Source organism: Dendropsophus ebraccatus, chromosome 4 (genome assembly GCF_027789765.1).
Source record: "Dendropsophus ebraccatus isolate aDenEbr1 chromosome 4, aDenEbr1.pat, whole genome shotgun sequence".
Lineage (NCBI taxonomy): Eukaryota > Metazoa > Chordata > Amphibia > Anura > Hylidae > Dendropsophus > Dendropsophus ebraccatus.
In genome coordinates, this window is record NC_091457.1 from 16,048,456 (window position 1) to 16,071,657 (window position 23,202).

The following is a 23,202-nucleotide window of genomic DNA, read 5'->3' on the forward strand; positions in this document are numbered from 1 at the left end:
CTAAGATGCGTACAAGCTGCCCGCTTCCAGTATATTGACTCCTCTGCCAATAACACATTACATAGTAACGCCTAAGGCGAAAACCGATGACTTCTTCTTCTGGGTGACACTTAGCGGAAAAGCATTGAGTCATGCAATTTCTTCTTCTTTTTTCCCTTTCGCTCTGATGGAAGCCCAGAGGCGTATTGTTAATCATGTTCTATATTAAATATACAGAATTGTGATACACTGAGGGAACACGGATCCTACATCACGCGGCAGCGACAAATGTAAAAGTTGTCATCTTGGCTTCCACTATTGTCTATGTCTGAGTGTTATCTCTATAACCAGTATGATAACCTTAGGTCCTCATACTGGAGGGGGGGGGGGGGGGCTGTGGGCCCCAGTGTCTGATATATATGTAGTCATGTTATTTTCTATAAGCCTCAGTTACAGACATGGAAGCATAAGACTTATGACTGATATAGACTTTTGGGAGGTACTGGGTCTCCTTGAGCAGGTGAGAACTGCTGACTAATAGTATTGTGTCCTTTGACCCCCTTCAGCTTTATAATTATATTATTTATTGGTTTGAATGTAGAGTACATGTCTGTAGATCCTTTCCTCCCTCCCTTCCTTCCTTCCTTCCATCCTTCCTTCCTCCCTCCCTCTTTCCCTTCCTTCCTTCCTTCCTCCCTCTTTCCCTTCCTTCCTTCCTTCCTTCCTCCCTCTTTCCCTTCCTCCCTTCCTTCCTTCCTTCCTTCCTTCCTCCCTCCCTCCCTCCCTCCCTTCCTTCCTTCCTTCCTTCCTTCCTTCCTCCCTCCCTTCCTTCCTTCCATCCTTCCTTCCTCCCTCCCTCTTTCCCTTCCTTCCTTCCTTCCTCCCTCTTTCCCTTCCTTCCTTCCTTCCTTCCTCCCTCCCTCCCTCCCTTCCTTCCTTCCTTCCTTCCTTCCTTCCTTCCTCCCTCCCTCCCTCCCTTCCTTCCTTCCTTCCTTCCTTCCTCCCTTCCTTCCCTTCCTTCCTCCCTTCCTCCCCCTCTCCCTTCCTTCCTTCCTTTCTCCCTTCCTACCTTCCTTCCTTTCTCCATGTCTTCCTTTCAATCTGCATTCCTCTCTCCTTTCCTTCCAATGAATGAATGAATGAATGAATGAATGAATCAATCAATCAATCATCCTTCCTTCTTTCCTTCCCTGTTTACTTTCATCCAATCTTTCCTCCTTTTTCTCTTTTATTCGTCCCCGCTTTTTTCTTCTTTTCTCCCTTCCTGCCAATAAATCATTCTTCCTTTTCCTTCCTTCCTGCCTTCCTCCCTTTCTTCCCCATCCAGCTTTCCTTCCATTCTCCTTTCTTCCCTTGTTCCCTCCTTCCTTCCAATCTGCTTTCCTTTCTCCGTTTCTTCCTCACCTTTCTTCCTTCCCTCTTTCCTTTCTTCCAATCTTCCTTCCTTTTTTCCTTTATTCCTCCCCCTCCTTTCTTCTTTTATTCTTTCCAATCAATCAATATCCGTCCTTTCTCTTTTCTTCCATTCCTTCCAATCTGCCTTCCCCTCTCCATTTCTTCTTCTCCCTTTCTTCATCTCTTCCTTCCTTCCATTCTCCTTTCTTACCTTCTTCCCTCTTTCCTTCCTTTCTCTTTGCCTTTCTTCCTTTCCCTTTTCCCTCTTCCTTCCTTCCTTCCCTATTTCCTTTCTTCCAATCTTCCTTCTATTTTCACTTTTATTCCTCCCTGCTTTTTTCTTCCTTTCTTCCTTCCTTCCTACCAATCAATCATTCTTACTTCCTGTCTTCCTCCCATTCTTCCCCATCCATCTTTCCTTCCATTGTTATTTCTTCCCTCTTTCCTTACTTCCAATCTGCCTTTCTTACTCCATTTATACCTTACCTTCCTTCCATTCCTCTTTCCTTTCTTCCAATCTTCCTTCCTTTTTCCCTTTCTTCCTCCCCCTCCTTTCTTCTTTTATTTCTTCCAATCAATCAATTTTCCTTCCTTTCTCTTTTCTTCCCTTCCTTCCAATCTGCCTTCCACTCTCCATTTCTTTTTATACTTTCCTTCCTTTCTTTCTTCCATTCTCCATACTTACCTTTTTCCCTCTTTCCTTCCTTTCTCTCTCCCTTTCTTCCTTGCCGTTTCTCCCTTTCTTTCTTTCTTTCTTTCTTTCTTCCTTCCTTCCAATCTTACTTCCTCTCTCCCTTCCTTCTTTCCTTCCCTATTTTCTTTTTTCCAATGTTCCCTTATTTTTCCCTTTTATTCCTCCCCGTTTTGTTCTTCTTTTCTTCCTTCCTTTCTGCCAATAAATCAATCTTCCTTCCTTCCTGCCTTCCTCCCTTTCTTCCCCATCTATCTTTCCTTCCATTCTCTTTTCTTCCCTTCTTCCCTCTTTCCTTTCTTCCAATCTTCCTTCCTTTTTCCCTTTCTTCTTTTTTTCTTCCCATCAATCTTCCTTCCTTCCTTTCTCGTTTCTTCCCTTCTTCCTTCTTCCCTTCCTTCCAATATGCCTTCCACTCTCCATTTCTTCTTCCCCCTTGCTTCATCCCTTCCTACTTTCGTTTCACCCAATTTTCCTTCCTTTTTCCCTTTCTTCCTCCTCCTCCTTTTCCTTCCCATCAATCTTCCTCCCTTCCCTCCTTCCTTTCTCTTTTCTTCCCTTCTTCCCTCTTTCCTTCCTTCCAATCTGCCTTCCACTCTCCATTTCTTCTTCCCCCTTCCTTCATCCCTTCATCCCTTCCTTCCTTCCCTTTTTCCTTTCTTCCAATCTTCCTTCTTCTCTCCTGTCATTCCCTCCTTCCATTGTCCTTTCCTCCAATCTTCCCTCTTTACTTCCTTCCAATCTTACTTCCTCTCTCCATTTCTTCCTCCCCCGTCTTCCTTCTTTCGTTCCTTCCAATCACTTATCGGCCCTTCCTTTTCTCTTTTGCTCCTAAAATATCCAGTTAGTAGGGACTCCTAAGTGAAATGCCCCTAGGAAGAAGTATGCTAACTCCCTTTCCTCCACCCGGTGACTCTCCTGTATAATGGCAGCTCTAGGTGACTCTCCTGTATAATGGCAGCTCTAGGTGACTCTCCTGTATAATGGCGGCTCTAGGTGACTCTCCTGTATAATGGCAGCTCTAGGTGACTCTCCTGTATAATGGCAGCTCTAGGTGACTCTCCTGTATAATGGCAGCTCTAGGTGACTCTTCTGTATAATGGCAGCTGTAGGTGACTCTCCTGTATAATGCAGCTATATGTGACTCTCCTGTATAATGGCAGCTCTAGGTGACTCTCCTGTATAATGGCAGCTCTAGGTGACTCTCCTGTATAATGGCAGCTCTAGGTGACTCTCCTGTATAATGGCAGCTATAGGTGACTCTCCTGTATAATGGCAGCTCTAGGTGACTCTCCTGTATAATGGCAGCTATAGGTGACTCTCCTGTATAATGGCAGCTCTAGGTGACTCTCCTGTATAATGGCAGCTCTAGGTGACTCTCCTGTATAATGGCAGCTCTAGGTGACTCTCCTGTATAATGGCGGCTCTAGGTGACTCTCCTGTATAATGGCAGCTCTAGGTGACTCTCCTGTATAATTGCAGCTATATGTGACTCTCTTGTATAATGGCAGCTCTAGGTGACTCTCCTGTATAATGGCAGCTCTAGGTGACTCTCCTGTATAATGGCAGCTATATGTGACTCTCCTGTATAATGGCAGCTCTAGGTGACTCTCCTGTATAATGGCAGCTCTAGGTGACTCTCCTGTATAATGGCAGCTATATGTGACTCTCCTGTATAATGGCAGCTATATGTGACTCTCCTGTATAATGGCAGCTCTAGGTGACTCTCCTGTATAATGGCAGCTATAGGTGACTCTCCTGTATAATGGCAGCTATAGGTGACTCTCCTGTATAATGGCAGCTCTAGGTGACTCTCCTGTAAGTGACTCAGGATCCTTGATGTATGGCTGAGTAGTAAACAAGCGTCTTACGACACATCCTCCTGGAGAGAGCGCAGCTGTAACAAGGACACCTCATTGTCTCCTTCAACCCCATAAAACATTGCCTTACAAAGACTCTCTGTTCTGTTTATTTAAATAGACTCGTCGTCCTTAAACAATGAATAGAACCGGATCATATAAAACGCCAGCCGCTCCGAAACCAGAATGTTTAACAAGTGTCGCATTGAGAATTGAGTGTATGTCAGGGGAATAATACTTGGATTAATTTCTCATATAAACTATTCATAGTACTATTGTAAAATTCGGGGGGGGGGGGGGGGGGGGGGCTGTAACTGCATGAAAATCTTACATTACCAATACAGGATTTTTCTATAGCACCTCCGCAGGTGATCAGAGGAATTACACGATTAACACTAAAATCAGTGAGCTGTCCTCTCTTTTCTATGCCAGACAATCCCTTTAAGTAAACTTTATTCTGAAGTTAGATGACCCGTTTACTTCCCCCAGATCTTACATTCTGCTATATAGAAGACTAAGAGGCGGCCATTTATTTTTTATTTTTGGCGTGTGCCTCAGCTGCTGTATGTCCTGGAGAAAGTGGTGTATTCTTTCCAGTCTGACAAGTAGCAAATCCCCATAGAAAACCTCTACTACTCTGGACAGTTCCTGACATGGACAGAGGTGGCAGCAGAGAGCACTGTGTCAGACTGGAGAGAATACACCACTTCCTGCAGGACATCCAGCAGCTGATAAGTACTGGAAGACTAGAGATTTTTAAAAAGAAGTAAATTACAAATCTTTATACCTTTCTGAAACTGCTTGATTTGAAAGAAAAAAAATGTCGCCAGAGTTCCCCTTTAAGAGATCCATGTGGTTTTCCCTAACATAGGGTGGCCTTGACTGGTCCACTTACCCTTCTCCACTAATACCATTGTTATCCCCAGTAGGGCGTAGGGCATATACATATTATGTAGACTTATAAGTACAGACGCCTGCCATCTTTGTGTGTGTACACAGCTGAACTAAACCTCACATGAGAGCCGTGACGGGACAGGGTGTTTAGGCACCTTACACAAAGATATGGAACCGCTCCCATCACTCCAGTCCTCTTACAGATTAATCACATGGCTCGCATTGAAACTTCTTTGTGCTTTGATGTAAATCCTTTTAGCGAGCCTTTAAACTAAAAGAATACTCCTTGTTGATGGTTAGTCGGTGACTAAATCACATTGAGGATGAAATTGCACTAAAGTTGTATTCAGTGCCAGATGTACTTTCATGCCAAGTTTCACCCTAGGCAGCTGCCTTGTCTGCCAAATCTGCTGCTTAGACCTATGTGCAATCCTGTGGGTGAGTTTAAAGGGTATTTCCATCTCTGGATAGAGGATAACAAGCTGCGCGGCCATCACGGCCTGAGATCTGTTCATTTTTATCTGGGGCCATTGAGATTTACCATTTCTACCACAGGAATAAAGCTCTATATTCTCAGTCACTAGATGTCTCACTTTCCTGCTATCTGCTGTCCACTGCCTGTTGTTAGGAAAATTCTGTCTTTATCATCAAAGAGACCAAGACAAAACACAGGTGGTAAGGCTTAGATAGTGTTATGTTCAGAGGAGAGCCCAGACTCTCTGGTTGCTTTCTGTAGGCATGCCATTTTGTGATCCAGAGAGTCCACACTGTGCCTAAAATGTACATGAAGGCTTCCCTCTTATTTGTAACCTACCATAGACAGGCGTATGCTCACCTTGTGTGATCATTCTATCAACAGGATACCATTGGGGGTGTTGAAATTGGGGTACAACCTGCTTAGTTCTCTCTGGGCAGTGATGCATGGCATAGGATACCAGATTCTCAGGGAAGGTTACATCACAAAAGCAGCCTTGGTCTAAGCAGTGGACTGCTAGTAAGGAGTGAGTAAAGGGAAGGAGGTATAGGATTCAGGAGGCAGCACTGTGTACATAGAAAGAATACAAATATTTCTGACAAATATGTATGACAAGGGATTTGATAACATAGGGTACTTCACGGAAACAAGTATGCGACATCACTGTTTCACCCTTAAACACCATATGTTATCATATCATTTTGTAGATATTTGTGTTCTTACTGTGCACACAGTGCCGCCTCCTGAGTCTAATGCCCCATTCACTCATTATCACTACTAGCAGTTCACTGCTTAGACCAAGGCTGCTTTTGTGATGCAACCCAGTCCAACTATAACCCCCCCCCTCTCCGCCACCACATGCCATCTATAGTAGTGTACTGTGAAAGTTATCCCCCAGCACAGTACCAACCTGTTCTTTGCAAAACTATGGGAAGTAAAGAAAAAATTAGTGAGAAAAAATAGCATTACAATATTAAAGTTGCTGCTCCTTTAAATGAATTAATGCCGAGCCTATTCCCATTGATGTTAAAAGGCAAGATGCTGTTGCGTTTCAGGAATTGAGAAGTTTCTGGGAAAATTTTGCATTTCAGAGTTATGGGCCTAATGAGAATGCGCCGGTCGTGGACTATAACTTGGCTTTATTATCCCTCGCCCTCGTTCATCTTTCTCGCTGATACATCTGCTAGGAGACTGTTGCTATGCTGTGGATCCCGAGACGGAACGCGCTGTCAGGTCATTAATTGTGGGTTACTTCAGCTTTTGTAAATGAAATGTTATTTTTATCCTCGCAAGTCTCCGAAGAATACAGAAAACTCTGGAAATCTTTCTGGTCAGCATACAGATGTCATCCTTATGATGGTGGGGGCGAAGAGTCCGGTCGGAGGACTTAACTCTGTGCTGGCTATATTTTTTTTTCTTTCAAACTGGTTTCAGACAGTTATATAGATTTGTAATTTACTTCTATTTAAAAATCTCAAGTTTTCCAGTACTTATCAGCTGCTGTATGTCCTGCAGGAAATGGTGTTTTCTTTCCATTCTGACACAGTGCTCTCTGCTGCCGCCACTGTCCATGTCAGGAACTGTCTAGAGCAGTAGCAAATCCCCATAGAAAACCTCTCACAGAGATGGCAACAGAGAGCAGTGTGTCAGACTGGAAATAAAACACCACTTCCTGCAGCACATACAGAAGCTGATAAGTATGGGAAGAATTAAGATTTTAAAATAGAAGTAAATTACAAAAATATATAACTTTCCAGACCATTTGATCTGAAAGAAAAAGCTTTTTGCCTCTTTAATGTTTAATCATATGTCCTGATTAGAGTCCTGATCAATTTGTGTAAATAGGTGCCATGTCATGCAACATTGGGGGCCTTTATGGACATCAAGAGGGTTTTGAGTCCATAGCAACCATCTGATCACCAGGGCAGCTTCATACTAAGAAGTCCATATGGACAATCCTTTTAACTAATGTTGCGCTTACACAGAGAGATTTACCTGACAGATTTTTGAAGCCAAAGCCAGGAATTGATTTGAAAAGAGGAGAAATCTCAGTCTTTCTTTTGTGACCTGTTCTTTGTTTATAGTCTGTTCCTGGCTTTGGCTTCAAAAATCTGTCAGATTAATCTCTATGTGTAAACACACCTTAAGAGGATCCAGTTCTTTATATTCATAGATACATTTGCAAGCATGCCCCAGAGTATTATCCCTTACACTCTTACAAACAGTCCCAATTTTTCCTTGACGATTCTGGGACCTAACCAAAAAGGGGACAACATTAGAGCAAACCTAGCCTGAAAGTGACAGTTGTGGGTTCCTCCTGGGTGTTTCCAGGGCGGTCTTAGGCTTTCCTCGGGGGCAGGGCTTATATTTCCTTTTTAATCAAAAGCTCCCTTCTCCCCAAGCCACCGGTACTGTTTTAATGTCCTCATCAAGTCATGTCTGGTCCCGGGGTCTGCGTATCTTTTGGTTCCGGCATTCGGGGTAAAATGAATTTTGGCGCGGCAGCTTGTCAATGAGGCGGGGCCTAGAACATCCATGCTCTAGCCTGCAGCGTCTCTCCCCAGCCGCCTTCTTTTTTGGGATGGGTGAAAGCTGGAAGAGACACTCTACAGGCCTAAGACACGGATGCTCTAGGCCCTGCCTCATTAACACCCCACCAGTCCGGGCAGTACAGATTCACTTTAAATAGTGGCATATATGTAACTGGCGGAGCTATAAAACAGCTTGCCTTTAATATATATTTTGCACTAAAAAGGCCAATTGGCCTCTGCTCTCCTAGCCAAGTCTAATACAGTAGACAACAAATCTATCAGTGCGATGAAATTCCACAACTCGTCCTAAAAACGAGGCGCCAATAATAATATCATTAAACTTCTCGGACTGTACTGTACATGGGGACACCCTGAAGAATAACACACCACAGTCACGAGAGGGATTCTCCGGCCGCTTGGTGGACTCCTGATAACCCTCACCAGGCTGCCCGTCCTCTTCAAGGAACGCTCTGTAAAATTCCACCGCCTGGTTTAATGCCTTTCAGATTCCAGCGGATGCCCCAGAGGACAATTCCATCCATGCAGAAAAACAGGTGTGTAGCATCGCTCTGGCAGCCGCTCAAGGTTTCGCCATACCTGCCTATAACTTTCAAAATACCGCAGCGTGACACCCATGTGTGAGAATGAAGTTACTCTTGGCAGAATTAAAGTGGTTTTTCTTTTACCCATCCCATGAAAGCATCAAGTATCTAACGGCCCCGGGGGCGTCCATTATGTTAAGTTTTAGCAGCGAGACAGAAGTTGATTGAGTTACAGATGCCATTAGGTAGCAGTCTGGATTAGCGCCTACTCGAAGTGGCCAAGCATACGTAAGGGATGAGGAACCTGTGGCAGAACTACAATTACCATCAAGCCAAAGCTTTGACTGCTGGGAATTGTAGTTCTTCAACAGCTGGAGGGCCTCAGGTTCCCCATCCCTGCATTAGATAGTTGGCCATCTTGATATGGAAGGGATGGGGGGGGGGGTATAGTGCCCATTAATAGTCATTCATCGTATCTATTTCCATTTGGGGAGGGGGCAGTCGGTAATAAATGACTCCATACAAATTTAGAAAATTCCTCTAACATGTTGTAAACTGAACTCCTCATTGGGGAATTGAATAACTCCTGGGATGGAACAATGGCAATTATAGGATTAGGAAGAATAATGCCGGGGCTGCCATCATTACCGTAACGAAAAGCTAATGACCTAATTAAAGCTAATCCGGATTCTATGTTACCCCTGCAGAGGCGCTCCCAACCTTCCTGCTGCCTGAGGTGACAAATGTAATGGTGGCCCCTTACTCATCCATACATCTGCTGCCCCCTGCTGCCAGGAAAAGAAGCTGCCTGAGGGCATCTATATATTCCTATAAGAATATATCCTTGCATTAAAGGGGTTGGCTGGGATTAGAAAAGGAACTACTTTTTTTTGCAAAAACAGCGCCACCCTTGTCCTCAGGTTGTGCATGGTATTACAAATCACCTCCATTCGCTTCAATGTAAGTGCGCTGCAATACCACACCCAACCTTTCAGACAAGTGTGGCGCTCTTTTTTTGGAAGAAAGCGGCCATGTTTTTCTAACCCCTGTAAGTCTTGGTGTCCCCTTGATGGTGGTGTAACATGCTCTGATGGTTCAACAACCCAACTAAGGTCCATGGGGGAGATTTATCAAACATGCTGTAAAGTAGAATTTTCTTAGTTGCCCCTAGCAACCAATCAGATTCCACTTTCATTTTCCAAAGAATCTGTGAGAAATGAAAGGTGGAATCTGATTGGTTGCTAGGGGCAACTGAGCCAATTCTACTTTACACCAGCTTGATAAATCTCCCCCCATGTCTTCAAGAGCCTAAAGGCCTCCATTGATGTTATCCATCTGTTGGCTGAAGCCGCCATTTTTAACTTGGCACATCTATGACCATATGTATAGAGGCCTCCAGATTTGTCCTCCTACAGATGAAGATGAAAGATCGGACATGTTGAATTTCACATGCCTGATCCTTTTGTGCTCTCTATTCAGAACAAATGACCTGAGCGTCTATACGTTTTATAGGATCGGGAGATATGAGCTTCAAGATGGGCGCTACCTCATCGCTTTCTCTCATCTGTTGTAGGACGGCCGGGAGACCCCCATACACATAGGATGGTCAGACTTAATTTAATGTATATGTCCGCTTTACTGTGGCAGTATGAACCCCCCTGAACCAATGACTTCCTGTCTTCCACAGTATATGACAGGAAGTGTTGCCATGGTAATTCTAGCAGTAGTGCAGCGGTGTCAATGATATCTGATAAAACTGTGAAAACTGTTTTTCACGGTTTTCACCAGCAATAAAGGAACGCACCATGGTGACAGTCCTGAAAGCAGAAGTGGTGTATATGGCGGTCAGTGACCAACGATGAAAAAAAATGAAGCAAGAGCTGTAGAAATAGAAGACGCGTATAACCCGACGTAGGATGGAGCCTATCAGTGTATACAGCCAGCGCTCGGTTATAGGAAGTGCTAAAAAAAAATTATATGTAAAAATCTGCTCTGAGTAACAGGATGCGTCTGTCCTGTGCCAAAGATGGCGGCTGTAACCACACGGCAGGGCTGGAGGGTTAACCCCATTGGGGTCCATATACCGTACACACGCCCCAAATCCATAAACTGCCATACTTAAGTACACACAGAACCTACGGCCACCGTCTTGTAAAGAGTACCCCAGAGAGTTTGGGAATATGTGCAAATAGTAGCAAATAGTGCCGCCATATATATATAGTCTGATAAAGAGTAGCTAAGTGAGTATATTTAGAGTGTAGCAGATAGTGTTGCCATATAGTTTTACAAAGAGTATCTAAGAGAGTTCAGTTATATGCAGAGTATAACAAGTAGTGACGCCATATACGTATTCTGATAAAGCGTATGAGAGTACAGTTATATGTAAAGTGCAGTAGCGAATAATGCCGCCATATACATATGGTAGTCTTTAAAAAGAGTAAGAGAGTTCAGTTATAGAGTATAACAAATAGTGCCACCATATACTGTACATACGGTAGTCTAACAAAGAGTATCTAAGAGAGTTCAGTTATATATAGAGTATAACAAATAGTGCCGCCATATACATAGTCTGATAAAGTGCAGTTATATGTAAAGTGTAGCGAATAATGCCGCCATATACATAGTCATACAAAGAGTATGTAAGAGAGTTCAGTTATATGCAGAGTATAACAAATAGTGCCGCCATATACATATTCTGACAAAGTGTATATGAGAGTTCAGTTATATGTAAAGTACAGTAGCGAATAATGCCGCCACATACATAGTCTAACAAAGAGTATCTAAGTGAGTTCACTTACAAGCAGAGTATAAACAATAGTGTCTCTATATACATAGTCTGATAAAGAGTGACTAGAAGAGTTAAGGAGCATAGGCAGAGTATAGTTATAGTGACGCCATATACATAGTCTGATAAAGAGTACCTAAGAGAGTTCAGTTATATGCAGAGTATAAACAATAGTGCCGCCATATACATAGTCTGATAAAGAGTACCTAAGAGAGTTCAGTTATATGCAGAGTATAAACAATAGTGCCGCCATATACATAGTCTGATAAAGAGTATCTAAGAGAGTTCAGGTGTATGCGGAGCAAATAGTGCTGCCATATACATTGCCTCATAAAGAGTACCTAAGAGAGTTCAGGAGTACAGGCAGATTGCAGTGAATAGTGCCGCTATATACTCGTCTGACAACGAGTACCTAAGAGAGTTCAATTACATGCTTGGTGTAGTGCAGCCATAGTGCTGCCATACAGTTACCCCAGGGATGGCGTGCAGTGGTGTTCAGCTATGCGCCCCTCCCTTATCCCTCAGCGGCCGTAATATATTGGACCTGTATAAACGGCACTCCAAATATTTGGCATTGATGTCACCTCCAAGGTGGATCCCGCCTGGTCACACGAATGAGACACAGACAGGTCAATGGCGGTATATCGTTCAGCCAAGTGATTACTGTCTTTTTTTCTATCTCTATCAGCCGGGCTCCTGTCTTTTTTGGCCTCGCCCGGTGAGGATGGAGGGGGGCACAGGTTTCCCATCGCCGGCCGCCACTGCCTTTGTGTTGAGAGAAGCAATCCTGTTTTTATATCATTGAATGAACATGTCATTGGAAAAGCCAATCGGGGAAATAAAAGACAAAGGAAAAATCCACCTACTCAGGCTGTTATTGTAAGGCAGAGAAGGTACTATCGGGGGCTGGGCGTGGGCCGCCGACAAGAGACGTTCACAAACAGTGCCAGATATTAGACACGGCACGTGAAAATCTGTCAAGACCTGAGGAGGAGGAGGCAGCCGTCCCGATGGTGTCTATAGATGAATGCTGGGAGCCTGGGCGGCCATAATTACACCTCAGCTCCATTCACTTCCATAGAGCTGAACTGCAATACCACACACAACCAGAGGACAAAAGTGGCGCTGTTTGTAGAAGAATGCAGCCATGTTTAAATCTTTAAAGGGGTACTCCAGCAAAAAAAAAAAAAAATTAACTAGTGTCAGAAAGTTATACAGATTTGTAATTTACTTCTATTTAAAAATCTCAAGTTTTCCAGTACTTATCAGCTGCTGTATGTCCTGCAGGAAGTGGTGTATTCTTTCCAGTCTGACACAGTGCTCTCTGCTGCCACCACTGTCCAGAGCAGGAGAGGTTTTCTATGAAGATGTGCTACTACTCTAGACAGTTCCTGACATGGACAGAGGTGGCAGCAGAGAGCACTGTGTCCGACTGAAGAGAATACACCACTTCCTGCAGGACATACAGCAGCTGATAAGTACTGGAAGACTTGAGATTTTTAAATAGAAATAATTTACAACTTTCTGACACCAAAATTATTTTTTTCCCGCCAGAGTACCCCTTTAAATCTTCTCTATATATATTCACACGGGCTGGAAATGCTCAGATTTGTTCAGATTTTCCACTTCCCCATTGGAGTTCATTAGAAAATGTGCAACAAATCAGTAGGATTTCAACCCCTTGTGAACACGCCCTTCGGTTATGTTCACGCGGGTCTTAAATCCAACAGATTTGTTGCGGATTTTCCCAATTAACTTCAATAGAGAAGTGAAATCTGAACAAATCTGAGCATTTCGCCACTGAGTGAACACACCTTTAAGAAAAAAAAAAAAATCAAAGGGGTTGCTTCCCGTTTTTTAAGGTGGTCAGCAGGCATTCCAGATGCCAGAAACCCACCTGAAGGGTTATCATGTCCTAGCTATGGAGACATTCCCCAGACAATAAGCTGATAGAAGGTGATTGCTCAGTTCTAATTACTCAGCAGCACACCCGCAGGGCAAATGAAGTATTGCAGTTTTCTTTTTAAAATCAATGCGCTGTCGGTGTAGTCAGGTCCTCCAGAGGGAATTATACTCCTATTTGTAGAGGCTTTCTACTGGGCCTAATAAAGGACTTTCCTCCATGACATAATGCAGACAATCCCTTTAACTATCATGTTACATGTATGACCTCTTTTACGAGGAAAGGTCTGACCTCAGCATAGACATCCATACTGTATATCACCATGGGCGTCCTAGATCTGTATTATGTAAGGGATTATATTTAATGTATGCTAACCTATAATCTTATGCCGCATATTTATATCCGTTGTGTAACACATTATGAAAGTTTATAGGTACATAGTTTCAATGACTTTTTTGTACTTTTGTGACCCTTTAAAACTGGCTAAAGGGCGGGGCATGACACATACAATACCTGCTCTCCTCTAATCTTGGATCATGAATAGAAGGACAGAACGGCAGTGTGGACTGACACGCTTACACTGGAGGGGTAGCGAAAAAGAAATCGTTATAACATTGGTATATGGCTTCCTATTAGGGTATATTCACACGAACACACTTACAGCGGGGGACCAGGCCGGGAGCAGAAGGGGTTAAGGGCGGTAGAATTACATACTCGCTGCGGTCGTTCAGACCGCAGCGAGTATATAGTGTGTGGGAACTGCCAGGACCTGCCGGACTCACAGCGAGAATCTCGCTGCGAGTCCGTTCGTGTGAATATACCCTTAGACTATATCAGTAACCCCTCAAAGAGTATTCAGGGGTTGCTAAAAAGTGGATGTGACCTTTGAAGTCCTCTTGTCTGTCATTCTTTTCATACGACTAACGATTATAAACGGGTCAGCAGGCTCGGACTGGCCCATCGGGGAACCGGGGAATTCCCCGGTAGGCCGGAGCTAGAATGGGCCCCCAAGGTCAACTATTATATATGATAATTCACTACCTCTATTTCTCTAGTTTCTGGAGGATGAATAATGCAGGAGATGACGGTTTTATTTAGTGACGTTAATGATGAGAGGTTCATTAGTCGGTGGTAGTAACTTCACCTCCGGCTGCACTTCGCTTACACCACCGCTGTCAGCTAGGCATGTGGTAAACCCCAGGAGCAGGCCACAGTGACCAAAATGTTATGCTAAAAGCCATAAAGAAGGAGTGAGTAATGGGTCATAATCGTAAAAAAAAAAAAAAGACTGTAAATAGGATCGGCCATGTTGTAACAAATCACATAATGGGAAACAAGGTTGTAAATAATACCGCCCTATAGTGTACAGCAATACTCCATAGAGAGTAGAAATAATACCACCATTTTTATTTTAGTGAATATAAGGCTGGAATATGGCTTTGAAAATACTGTTATACATTGGAAAAATAATACCGCCATCTGTTGCCTAAATAAAAGTACCATACAATGCTATACATGATAGTAATAGTAATATTGTAATAGTATAGTAATAGTATTATGTTCATATAGATCTCAATTACTAATAGTATTGTGCTATACAGTGTGTGTATATATATATATATATATATATATATATATATATATATATATATATACAATAAGGCTATAGTGTGCTTCCTGTATAAGACCACCATACATGTGCACACATTATAGTGCCGCCCAGTGATATAAGCTAGTCTATTCTAGCACCATAAAGTGCAATATCATGTTACCATGTCATACAATGATAACTGCCATATCACTGTAGTTTTTAATACCGCCCTATATTGCACAATAATGCAACATAGAGTTTAGAAATAATGCCGCCATTCATATTTCAGTAAACACAAGGTCTAATAAATACTGTTCTATGGCTTCTAGAAATACTTATATAGATTACATATGTTTCCCATGTAAAATACATCATAGTAATATTGAACAGTTATATAGCCGCTCAACACAATAAAGCTGCCATAAATAATACGTTCATATAGAGCTCAACTACTACTAATAGCATGTGCTATATATACAACAGTATAATGCCACAATAAGGTTGCGATATATACAGTGGACACATTATAGTGCAGTATAGTGACATAGACCATACTAGCACTGTAAAGTGTAATACCGTACTATGACATTTCATATCAGTGCAGTTTAAAGTAACACCGTCCTATAGTGCACAATAATAAGTAAAAGTAGTGAACAGTTTCAATCTGGCCAAATAACGCCTCCATACAGAGCTCAATTATTACAGCACCATGTTCTATATATAGGATAATATAACGCTGCAGTGAGTTCATTGTATTAGACCGCCATACGGTGCACACATTATTGTACAGGTCAGTGATGTGCGCCATACTCCATGCTAGCACCACAAAGTACAATACAACATCATAGTCGTCCGAGGTTTTTGAAGTTTGATGATATTTCTATACGCCACATACACAATACTGCCATATGGTGCCCAGATAACAATGTGCGAAAGCACCGAAAATGATGATACCAGACAGAATCCCATATGTCTAAATAACACTGCCAAAACAATAGCGCCATATAGTAACAAGATAACCGCGCCGCACTCTCTATTATTCACTACAATAATGCCAATGTATATAGGGGGAGATTTATCAAACATGGTGTACAGTGAAACTGGCTCAGTTGCCCCTAGCAACCAATCAGATTCCACCTTTCATTCCTCACAGACTCTTTGGAAAATGAAAGGTGGAATCTGATTGGTTGCTAGGGGCAACTGAGCCAGTTTCACTTTACACCATGGGGGGAGATTTATCAAACATGGCGTAAAGTGAAACTGGCCCAGTTGCCCCTAGCAACCAATCAGATTTCACCTTTCATTCCTCGCAGACTCTTTGGAAAATGAAAGGTGGAATCTGATTGGTTGCTAGGGGCAACTGAGCCAGTTTCACTTTACACCATGGGGGGAGATTTATCAAACATGGCGTAAAGTGAAACTGGCTCAGTTGCCCCTAGCAACCAATCAGATTCCACTTTTCATTCCTCACAGACTCTTTGGAAAATGAAAGGTGGAATCTGATTGGTTGCTAGGGGCAACTGAGCCAGTTTCACTTTACACCATGTTTGATAAATCTCGGATATATTTAGAGGAGAATTGAAACAACAAAGTCAGCTCTGCTACACCAGTTGCATTATTACAGTGGATGCATTACAGCTCATCTCTTATAGTCTCTATTCTCCTTTTTATGTCTTTATTGGACTCAGTAAACACGCTGCCAAGTCCCGGGCCTGCCTCCGCCATGTGCTTCATCTCTGAAGGAGCTGACTAGGGGGTGAGGGCCGAGTAATTGATTCCTGAAATATACCTCAACCCATTACAATAGGAGTCTGTTCCAGCAAAGCAGCCCCATACCCTGGCCCCCAGCACCACACTACACGTGTGCACGAGAAGCCAACACTATACCACTGCTACATCAGGCAGCACATCAATGATACATATGTGTTCACTGCAGTTCTAATATATATCTAGGTATATAAGCAGCGTTCTCCAACCTCTAACATTGCAGCTGTTGCCAAACTACAACTCCCATCATGCCTGGACAGCCGAAGGCCGAAGTCTTCCAGTACTTATCAGCTGCTGTATGCACTGCAGGAAGTGGTGTATTCTCTCCAGTCTGACACAGTGCTCTCTGATGCCACCTCTCTCTGTGTCAGGAACTGTCCAGAGCAAGAGAGGATTTCTATGGGCATTTGCTACTGCTATGGACTGAGGTGGCAGCAGAGAGCACTGTGTCACTTCCTGCAGCACATACAGCAGATGATAAGTACTTGAAGACTGGAGATTTTTAAATAGAAGTAAATTACAAATCTATATAACTTCATGGCACCAGTTGATTTGAAAGAAAAAAAATTTTCACCGGAGTTCCCCTTTAAGACCTAAGGACAGTCTAAACATTAACAGCATAGACTCAATTATCAATCTGATACATTGTAACAAACCAGCACCACAACAGAGATGCTGCATACAACTGTAACAAACCCTCAGCTATGAGATGTGTTCGGTCTACATTCTATAGATGGAAACTGTGTGTGAACATGGCCTCAGGGTGACCACCCCCCTCCCCACCCCCCTCCTCTGCCGCAGATGGGTAATATTTCTTTAGTGGCACCAGGAAGCAGAGATGTGGAGGAGATGACAGATAGCACCCAAATGGTCAGCCCCCAATGTTGCCCTCAGTGCCCCCCACCATCCCCTTTGTTACTTGATCCCGGTCTCATTACAAGACGTCCATTCATTCTTTACATTCCTATTCCATACATTCTTCCCAGGACTCTTTTAGCAGAGCCGGACTGGGCTCCATTGGGGCAACCATTGGTCAGTTCAATCTTTCTATCCTTTGAGAGGGTCATAGACAAATTCCTGCCGCCCATCAGTAAGTGTCCATACTGTACTGGTCAGTATTGTGCTACCGCTGTGCCCCCTATAGCAACATATACAGTGTAGCAGAGATGAATTTGTTTCCCTATGTATCAGAGGGGTTTTAGGGCCCGGATAAAACTACTACCTGTGCGCCCCCTATAGCGACACTGTGCATATGTTACATATGTTTCACCTTATTGATGAATCTAAAGTGCCCTTCTGAAACTTTTCCAAACTTTGCAATGTAGCAGAGCTGAATCTCTATGTATCAGAGGGGTTTCTGGGCCTGGTTGCAATTGCTCCCTCTGCAACCCGTATCGCTTATGTGCCAGAAGGGTTTGAGGGCCCAGATACAACTACTACCTCTATACCCCCCTATAACTACACTGTGGACATGTTGCTTATATTTCCCCTTACTGAAAGTTTGAAATGCAACAATGTAGTAGAGCTGAATCTGTCTTTTTATGTATCAGAGGGGTTTCTGGGCCTGGTTGCAATTGCTACCTCTGCAGCCTGTATAGCTTATGTATCAGTGTATCCGAGGGGTTTTAGGGCCTGGATACAATTGCTACCTTTACACCCCTCCTATAACTACACTGTGGACATGTTGCTTATGTTTCACCTTACTTATGAGTCTGAAATGCAACAATGTAGCAGAGATGAATTTGTCTTCTTATGTATCAGAGGGATTTTAGGGCCCAGATACAATTGCTACCTCCCCCCCCCCCTTCTATATCTACACTGAGAACATGTTGAGTATGTTTCATCTTATTTATTTATCTAAAATGCCCTTCTAAAACTTTTCCAAACTTTACAGTGTAGCAGAGCTGAATCTGTCTACTTATGTATCAGAGGGGTTTATGGGCCTGGTTGCAATTGCTACCTCTGCAACCTGAACACCTTATGTATCAGAAGGGTTTAAGGGCCCAGATACAACTACTACCTCTACACCCCCCTATAACTACACTGTGGACATGTTGCTTATGTTTCACCTTACTTACTATATCTACACTGAGAACATGTTGCAGTGTAGCAGAGCTGAATCTGTCTTCTTATGTATCAGAGGGGTTTCTGGGCCTGGTTGCAATTGCTACCTCTGCAGCCCATATAGCTTATGTATCAGAAGGGTTTGAGGGCCCAGAAGGGCTAGAGGAGAGCAACAGAGTCGGTTTCTTTTCCTGCATAGTGCCACTCCCATGCTGGCACTGTGCAGGCACCAATACACCTCTGTTGCACAACTACAACTCCCAGCATGCTTGAAGTTATAGTTGTGCAATAGCCAGAGAGAAAAATGGTGTGACGGCAGGATGGTACTGTACATTGTGGCGCTAGTCAACCAGAAGCCATCATAATACCACATCCACTATATTCAGCCATAATGGCATGGATGCAGCAGGGCTGAGTTTGTCAGATGTAGCAGAGCTGAGTTTGTCAGATGTAGCAGAGCTGAGTTTGTTAGATGTAGCAGAGCTGCTACAAAGTGTTTGATTCTATATACTTATTGCATTTTTAAAAAAACAAAAAACAATAATCCGCTCTGCTACATCTGCGCTATCACCCCATCTCCCGGATGTCTGTATACATCCGTATATATATCTATACAAGAAGCCAGATGTCTGTGATGTGCTCAGCTCTGCAGTTTTGGTTGCAGCGTTCAGGAGCACGTGTCTGCGGCTGCGATGCTCTGCTGACTGCGGATACGCCCACTTCTGAAAGAGAGAGAAAAGTTTTCCCTCTAAGTCGCCAACAATGGACACAACAGATGTTACCGTTCCATCGTCCGTTAGAGTGTCAGCTCTTAGGGCAGGATAGGCCATGGCCATAGTTGTTTAGTCTGTATATATTAGGTGAGATGTTGAGGGACTACAAGTCAAAGCAATTATATAAGAAATTGTGTCCAGCTGTAGCTACTGAACAACAACTCTCAGCATATCCTGAAAGCCTAGAGCAATTTTATACACTTCTATAGGATGCACACTATGTTGTGGGACTACAAGTCACAGCAGATCTTAGAGTGTAGAATTACAACTCCTAATATGCCGTGACAATCCTACAGTCATGGCTGTATTATCCAACCTATGTTGATAACTATAACTCCCAGCATGCTTTGTCCACAGTAGGATCCCAGCTTGCTGCTCTCCTGCTGTCAAACAACTACAACTCTCACCATGCCCTGACAACTTGTTACCCTCCAGTTATTTTAAAACTACAACTTTTAGCATGCCCTTACTTGTCCCTTTCCAACTTATGCAGAACTACAACTCCCAGCATGCCCTGACAGCTTTCCGCTCTTCATCTGTTGTAGAACTACAACTCCCAGCATGCCCTGACAGCTTGTCGCTCTTCACCTGTTGTACAATCACTACTCCCAGCATGTTATTACCACTTATTGCTGTTCAGCCATTGCACAACTACAACTCCCAGCATGTCAGGGCATACTGAGAGTTCTAGTTGAAGAGCACAGCTGCCTTGAAGGGTGCCTTGGCATGCTGGTACTTGTGGTTCTTCCCTAGAAACATCTCTGCAGCAAACTGACAATCCACAATAGACTCCTCAGTATCCAGCCAAGAGAATCCCATAAAGGCGCTGGTATTACTGGTGTGAGGACCATGACTGACATGTGACTTTTGTGTCATCTCTGCGGCCACAGATAGGGACAGAAAGCCCCCTTGTCCCCGGCCCATAACATATTTATTCTGCCAGGGAAATCCTAAACCAGGAGACAAGCCCATCATCACAAAGGAGCCATTCTCCTTGGGCGAGGATATAAGGATCCATCTGCTGCCTCTAAGACCATAGGTAACTGCAGATGTAGCAGAGCTGAATTTGTAATATAGCTTTGTACCATGTGTATGCTCTGCTAGATGCCTATGGCATAATATAGTGGGTGGTTTACTTGCAGTCCTATGTAAAACCAATAACAAACTCAGCACTGCTACTTCTAACAAGCTTAGTCCTGTAACATCTAAGCTATACTACACCAAGATATACTAGATATCACAAAACAGATATGTCACATCTAACATATTCAGCACTGCTACATCCTAGTGATTCAGGTCAAATAGGTGTAACAAGCTCAGCCCTACTGTATCTCAATATATCTAGCAAACTCACTCCGTCTACACCTGACAAAGCCAGGTGTAGTATGTCTTACATGCTGAGTACTGCTACATCTAACAATACCAGGTGCAATGTACTGTACCAACCAAACTCAGCTCCACTACATCTAACAATACCAGGTGCAAAATGCAAATGCCAACCAAACTCAGCTCTACTACATCTAACAATACCAGGTGCAATGTACTGTACCAACCAAACTCAGCTCTACTACATATAACAATATCAGGCGCAAAATGGCAGACAAACTCAGCTCTACTATATCTAACAATACAAAGTGCTTTATGCCAAACTCAGCTCTACTACATCTAACAATACTATGTGCAATATGCCAGACAAACTCAGCTCTACTACATCTAACAATACTATGTGCAATATGCCAGACAAACTCAGCTCCACTCTGTCTAACAAGACCAGGTACAATATGCCAACCAAATTCAGCTCTGCTACATCTAACAATACTATGTGCAATATGCCAGACAAAGTCAGCTCTACTACATCCAACAATACCAGGTGTAATTCTAACAATACCAGGTACAATATGCCAGACAAAGTCAGCTCTACTACATCTTGTGACCTCAACAAACTCAACTCTACTGGCCAGGTCTAATGTGCCAAACTCAGCTCCACTACATTACATATACCTAAATCTGATATGTCTCAACTCCAATGCATCCAATAAGTCCAGTTCTAATATACCGAACAAACTCATCTCCACTAGATCTGATGTGACCAACAAACTTAACTCAGCATCATCTAACAAAGCCAGGTATATTATAGCAAACTAAGCACTACTACATCTGACAAAGCCAAATAACATGTGCAAAAAAAAAAAACTCTAAGGTGATGCTCAAACTCAGCTCTAAATCCAGATGTACCAAACTCAACTCTACTAAACTATAGCAAACAAAGTTTATCATGTCTAATATAGCTCTACTACATCTAACAATCTCAGCTCTACTCCATCTAACATTCAGGTCTGGCATGTCTAACGCACCAGCTCTACTACATCTTGCAATGTGTACCATGTATAACAAAGTAAGCTCTGCTACATCTGCTGCTACATTATTTAAATAAATGAATAAAGAAACAAATTAATTAATTAATAAAACAAACAAACTTCCAGATTTCATAAACGTGGAATCTAACAAACTCAGCTCTGCTACATCTGTATCCGTTTGCATTCTGCAATTATAAAGATGGGGTAGCCTCTTACCTTTCTGCGCCTGGGATATACAAATCCAGGAAAATAATCCGAAACAGAAAATCCACAGCGGTCTGGTCATTTTCTTTTCTTTTTTTTTTTTTTTTTTTTGGATTCCGGAATTTAAAAAAAAAAAAAAAAAAAAACTACCTAAGAGATCCCACAAGAAACACAAAAACCAGCCACTGTGCAGTAAAGGAGCTTGTAACTTTGAAGGGCTTATTATTCTGATTCAAAGGAACTAAAGTTGTGTCATAACTGGGAGGGAATCAAAGTCACACCCATAAAGGAGAAGAAGAAGAAGAAGAAAAAAAAAAAAGTTCTAGATCCAGGCGTCCCAGACGAGGAGCTGCTGTCCCAGGCGAGGAGCACGAGGCTTGTCCCTCAACTGCAGGAGTTTCTATAAGTAATCTGACACAGGAAGCAAGTGTCTATAGGCCCCTAAACCTTTAACCCCTTGAAGGGTTAATGGCAGGCATTGCCTGTTTAGTGCCCAGAAGAAAGCGGATCCAGATGGCAGCGCACCAGGACGGTCCTGCATCTGGATCTCACATCACTAGAAAACTTTTAGAAACTTTTATAAAGTCCTGGAGAAACTGATGCTAGAGAGTGCACAGGGGGTACAACATCCATGAGACTCCCTATACCTGCCTGCAGGGGGCAGCGTGATGGTAAACAGTGTCACATAGTACAATTATACCGCCATGGAGCCTGCTGTTTGTTTGCCCCTTTACGTGACCCTTCAGGCGATTCCATGAGAATGGTGTGCTGGTTCTCACCACCCAGTAGCGAAAAGGATGGGACCATCCCACTAAGGGTCCTCTATGTTACATACATATATATTTTTATAATGAAGCATCAGGGCCTCATTTACTACACCCTCAATTTGCATATGGTTGTGTATATTTACAGCGCTGTTCACATTGGCATCACATTAAGAAATAAGTATCGGGCAGTGACGCCATTCATTTCGATAGGGTATTATTGAAATCACTATGGATTCTGGTGGGACAGTCCCAGAGAACGGACCTCAAAGTGGGAGGGTAAACCAGAGTGGGTGTTGGGGGGGGGGGGGTAGTTTCTTATACTGTATATTCAGATTATGACCTTTTATATATTAAATGGTATTCAAGGTTACAGCATGGTCGTATTTATATGAAGAGTATGGTCACATCCGGGCCATGATGCCTTGTATTATCATATTATCATGACATGTAATCCATACACTGTGGAGTCATCTAGGCACTGTGCAGAGGTAGATAAATGAATTATTATACCGGGCCTGGTTACTAGTTACCACAGTTCCCTTAGAGTGCCTGGTCACTATTCAGTTCTTGTTGAGTGCCTGGTTACTAGTCGGTTCTTGTAGAGTGCCTGGTTACTAGTCGGTTC

The 23,202-nt window shown here is 43.0% G+C and overlaps 1 protein-coding gene across 1 annotated transcript in view; it reads right to left on the minus strand.

The window, feature by feature from the left end:
* The window catches only part of CD44 (CD44 molecule (IN blood group)), a 43,328-nt gene extending 21,167 nt beyond the window's left edge, over positions 1 to 22,161 (minus strand). Inside the window, exon 1 of the mRNA XM_069965160.1 lies at positions 21,823 to 22,161. Coding sequence (XP_069821261.1) covers positions 21,823 to 21,892 — 70 coding nt within the window. The 5' untranslated portion in view covers positions 21,893 to 22,161. The remainder of the gene's footprint in view (positions 1 to 21,822) is intronic.
* Positions 22,162 to 23,202: the final 1,041 nt, after the last annotated feature.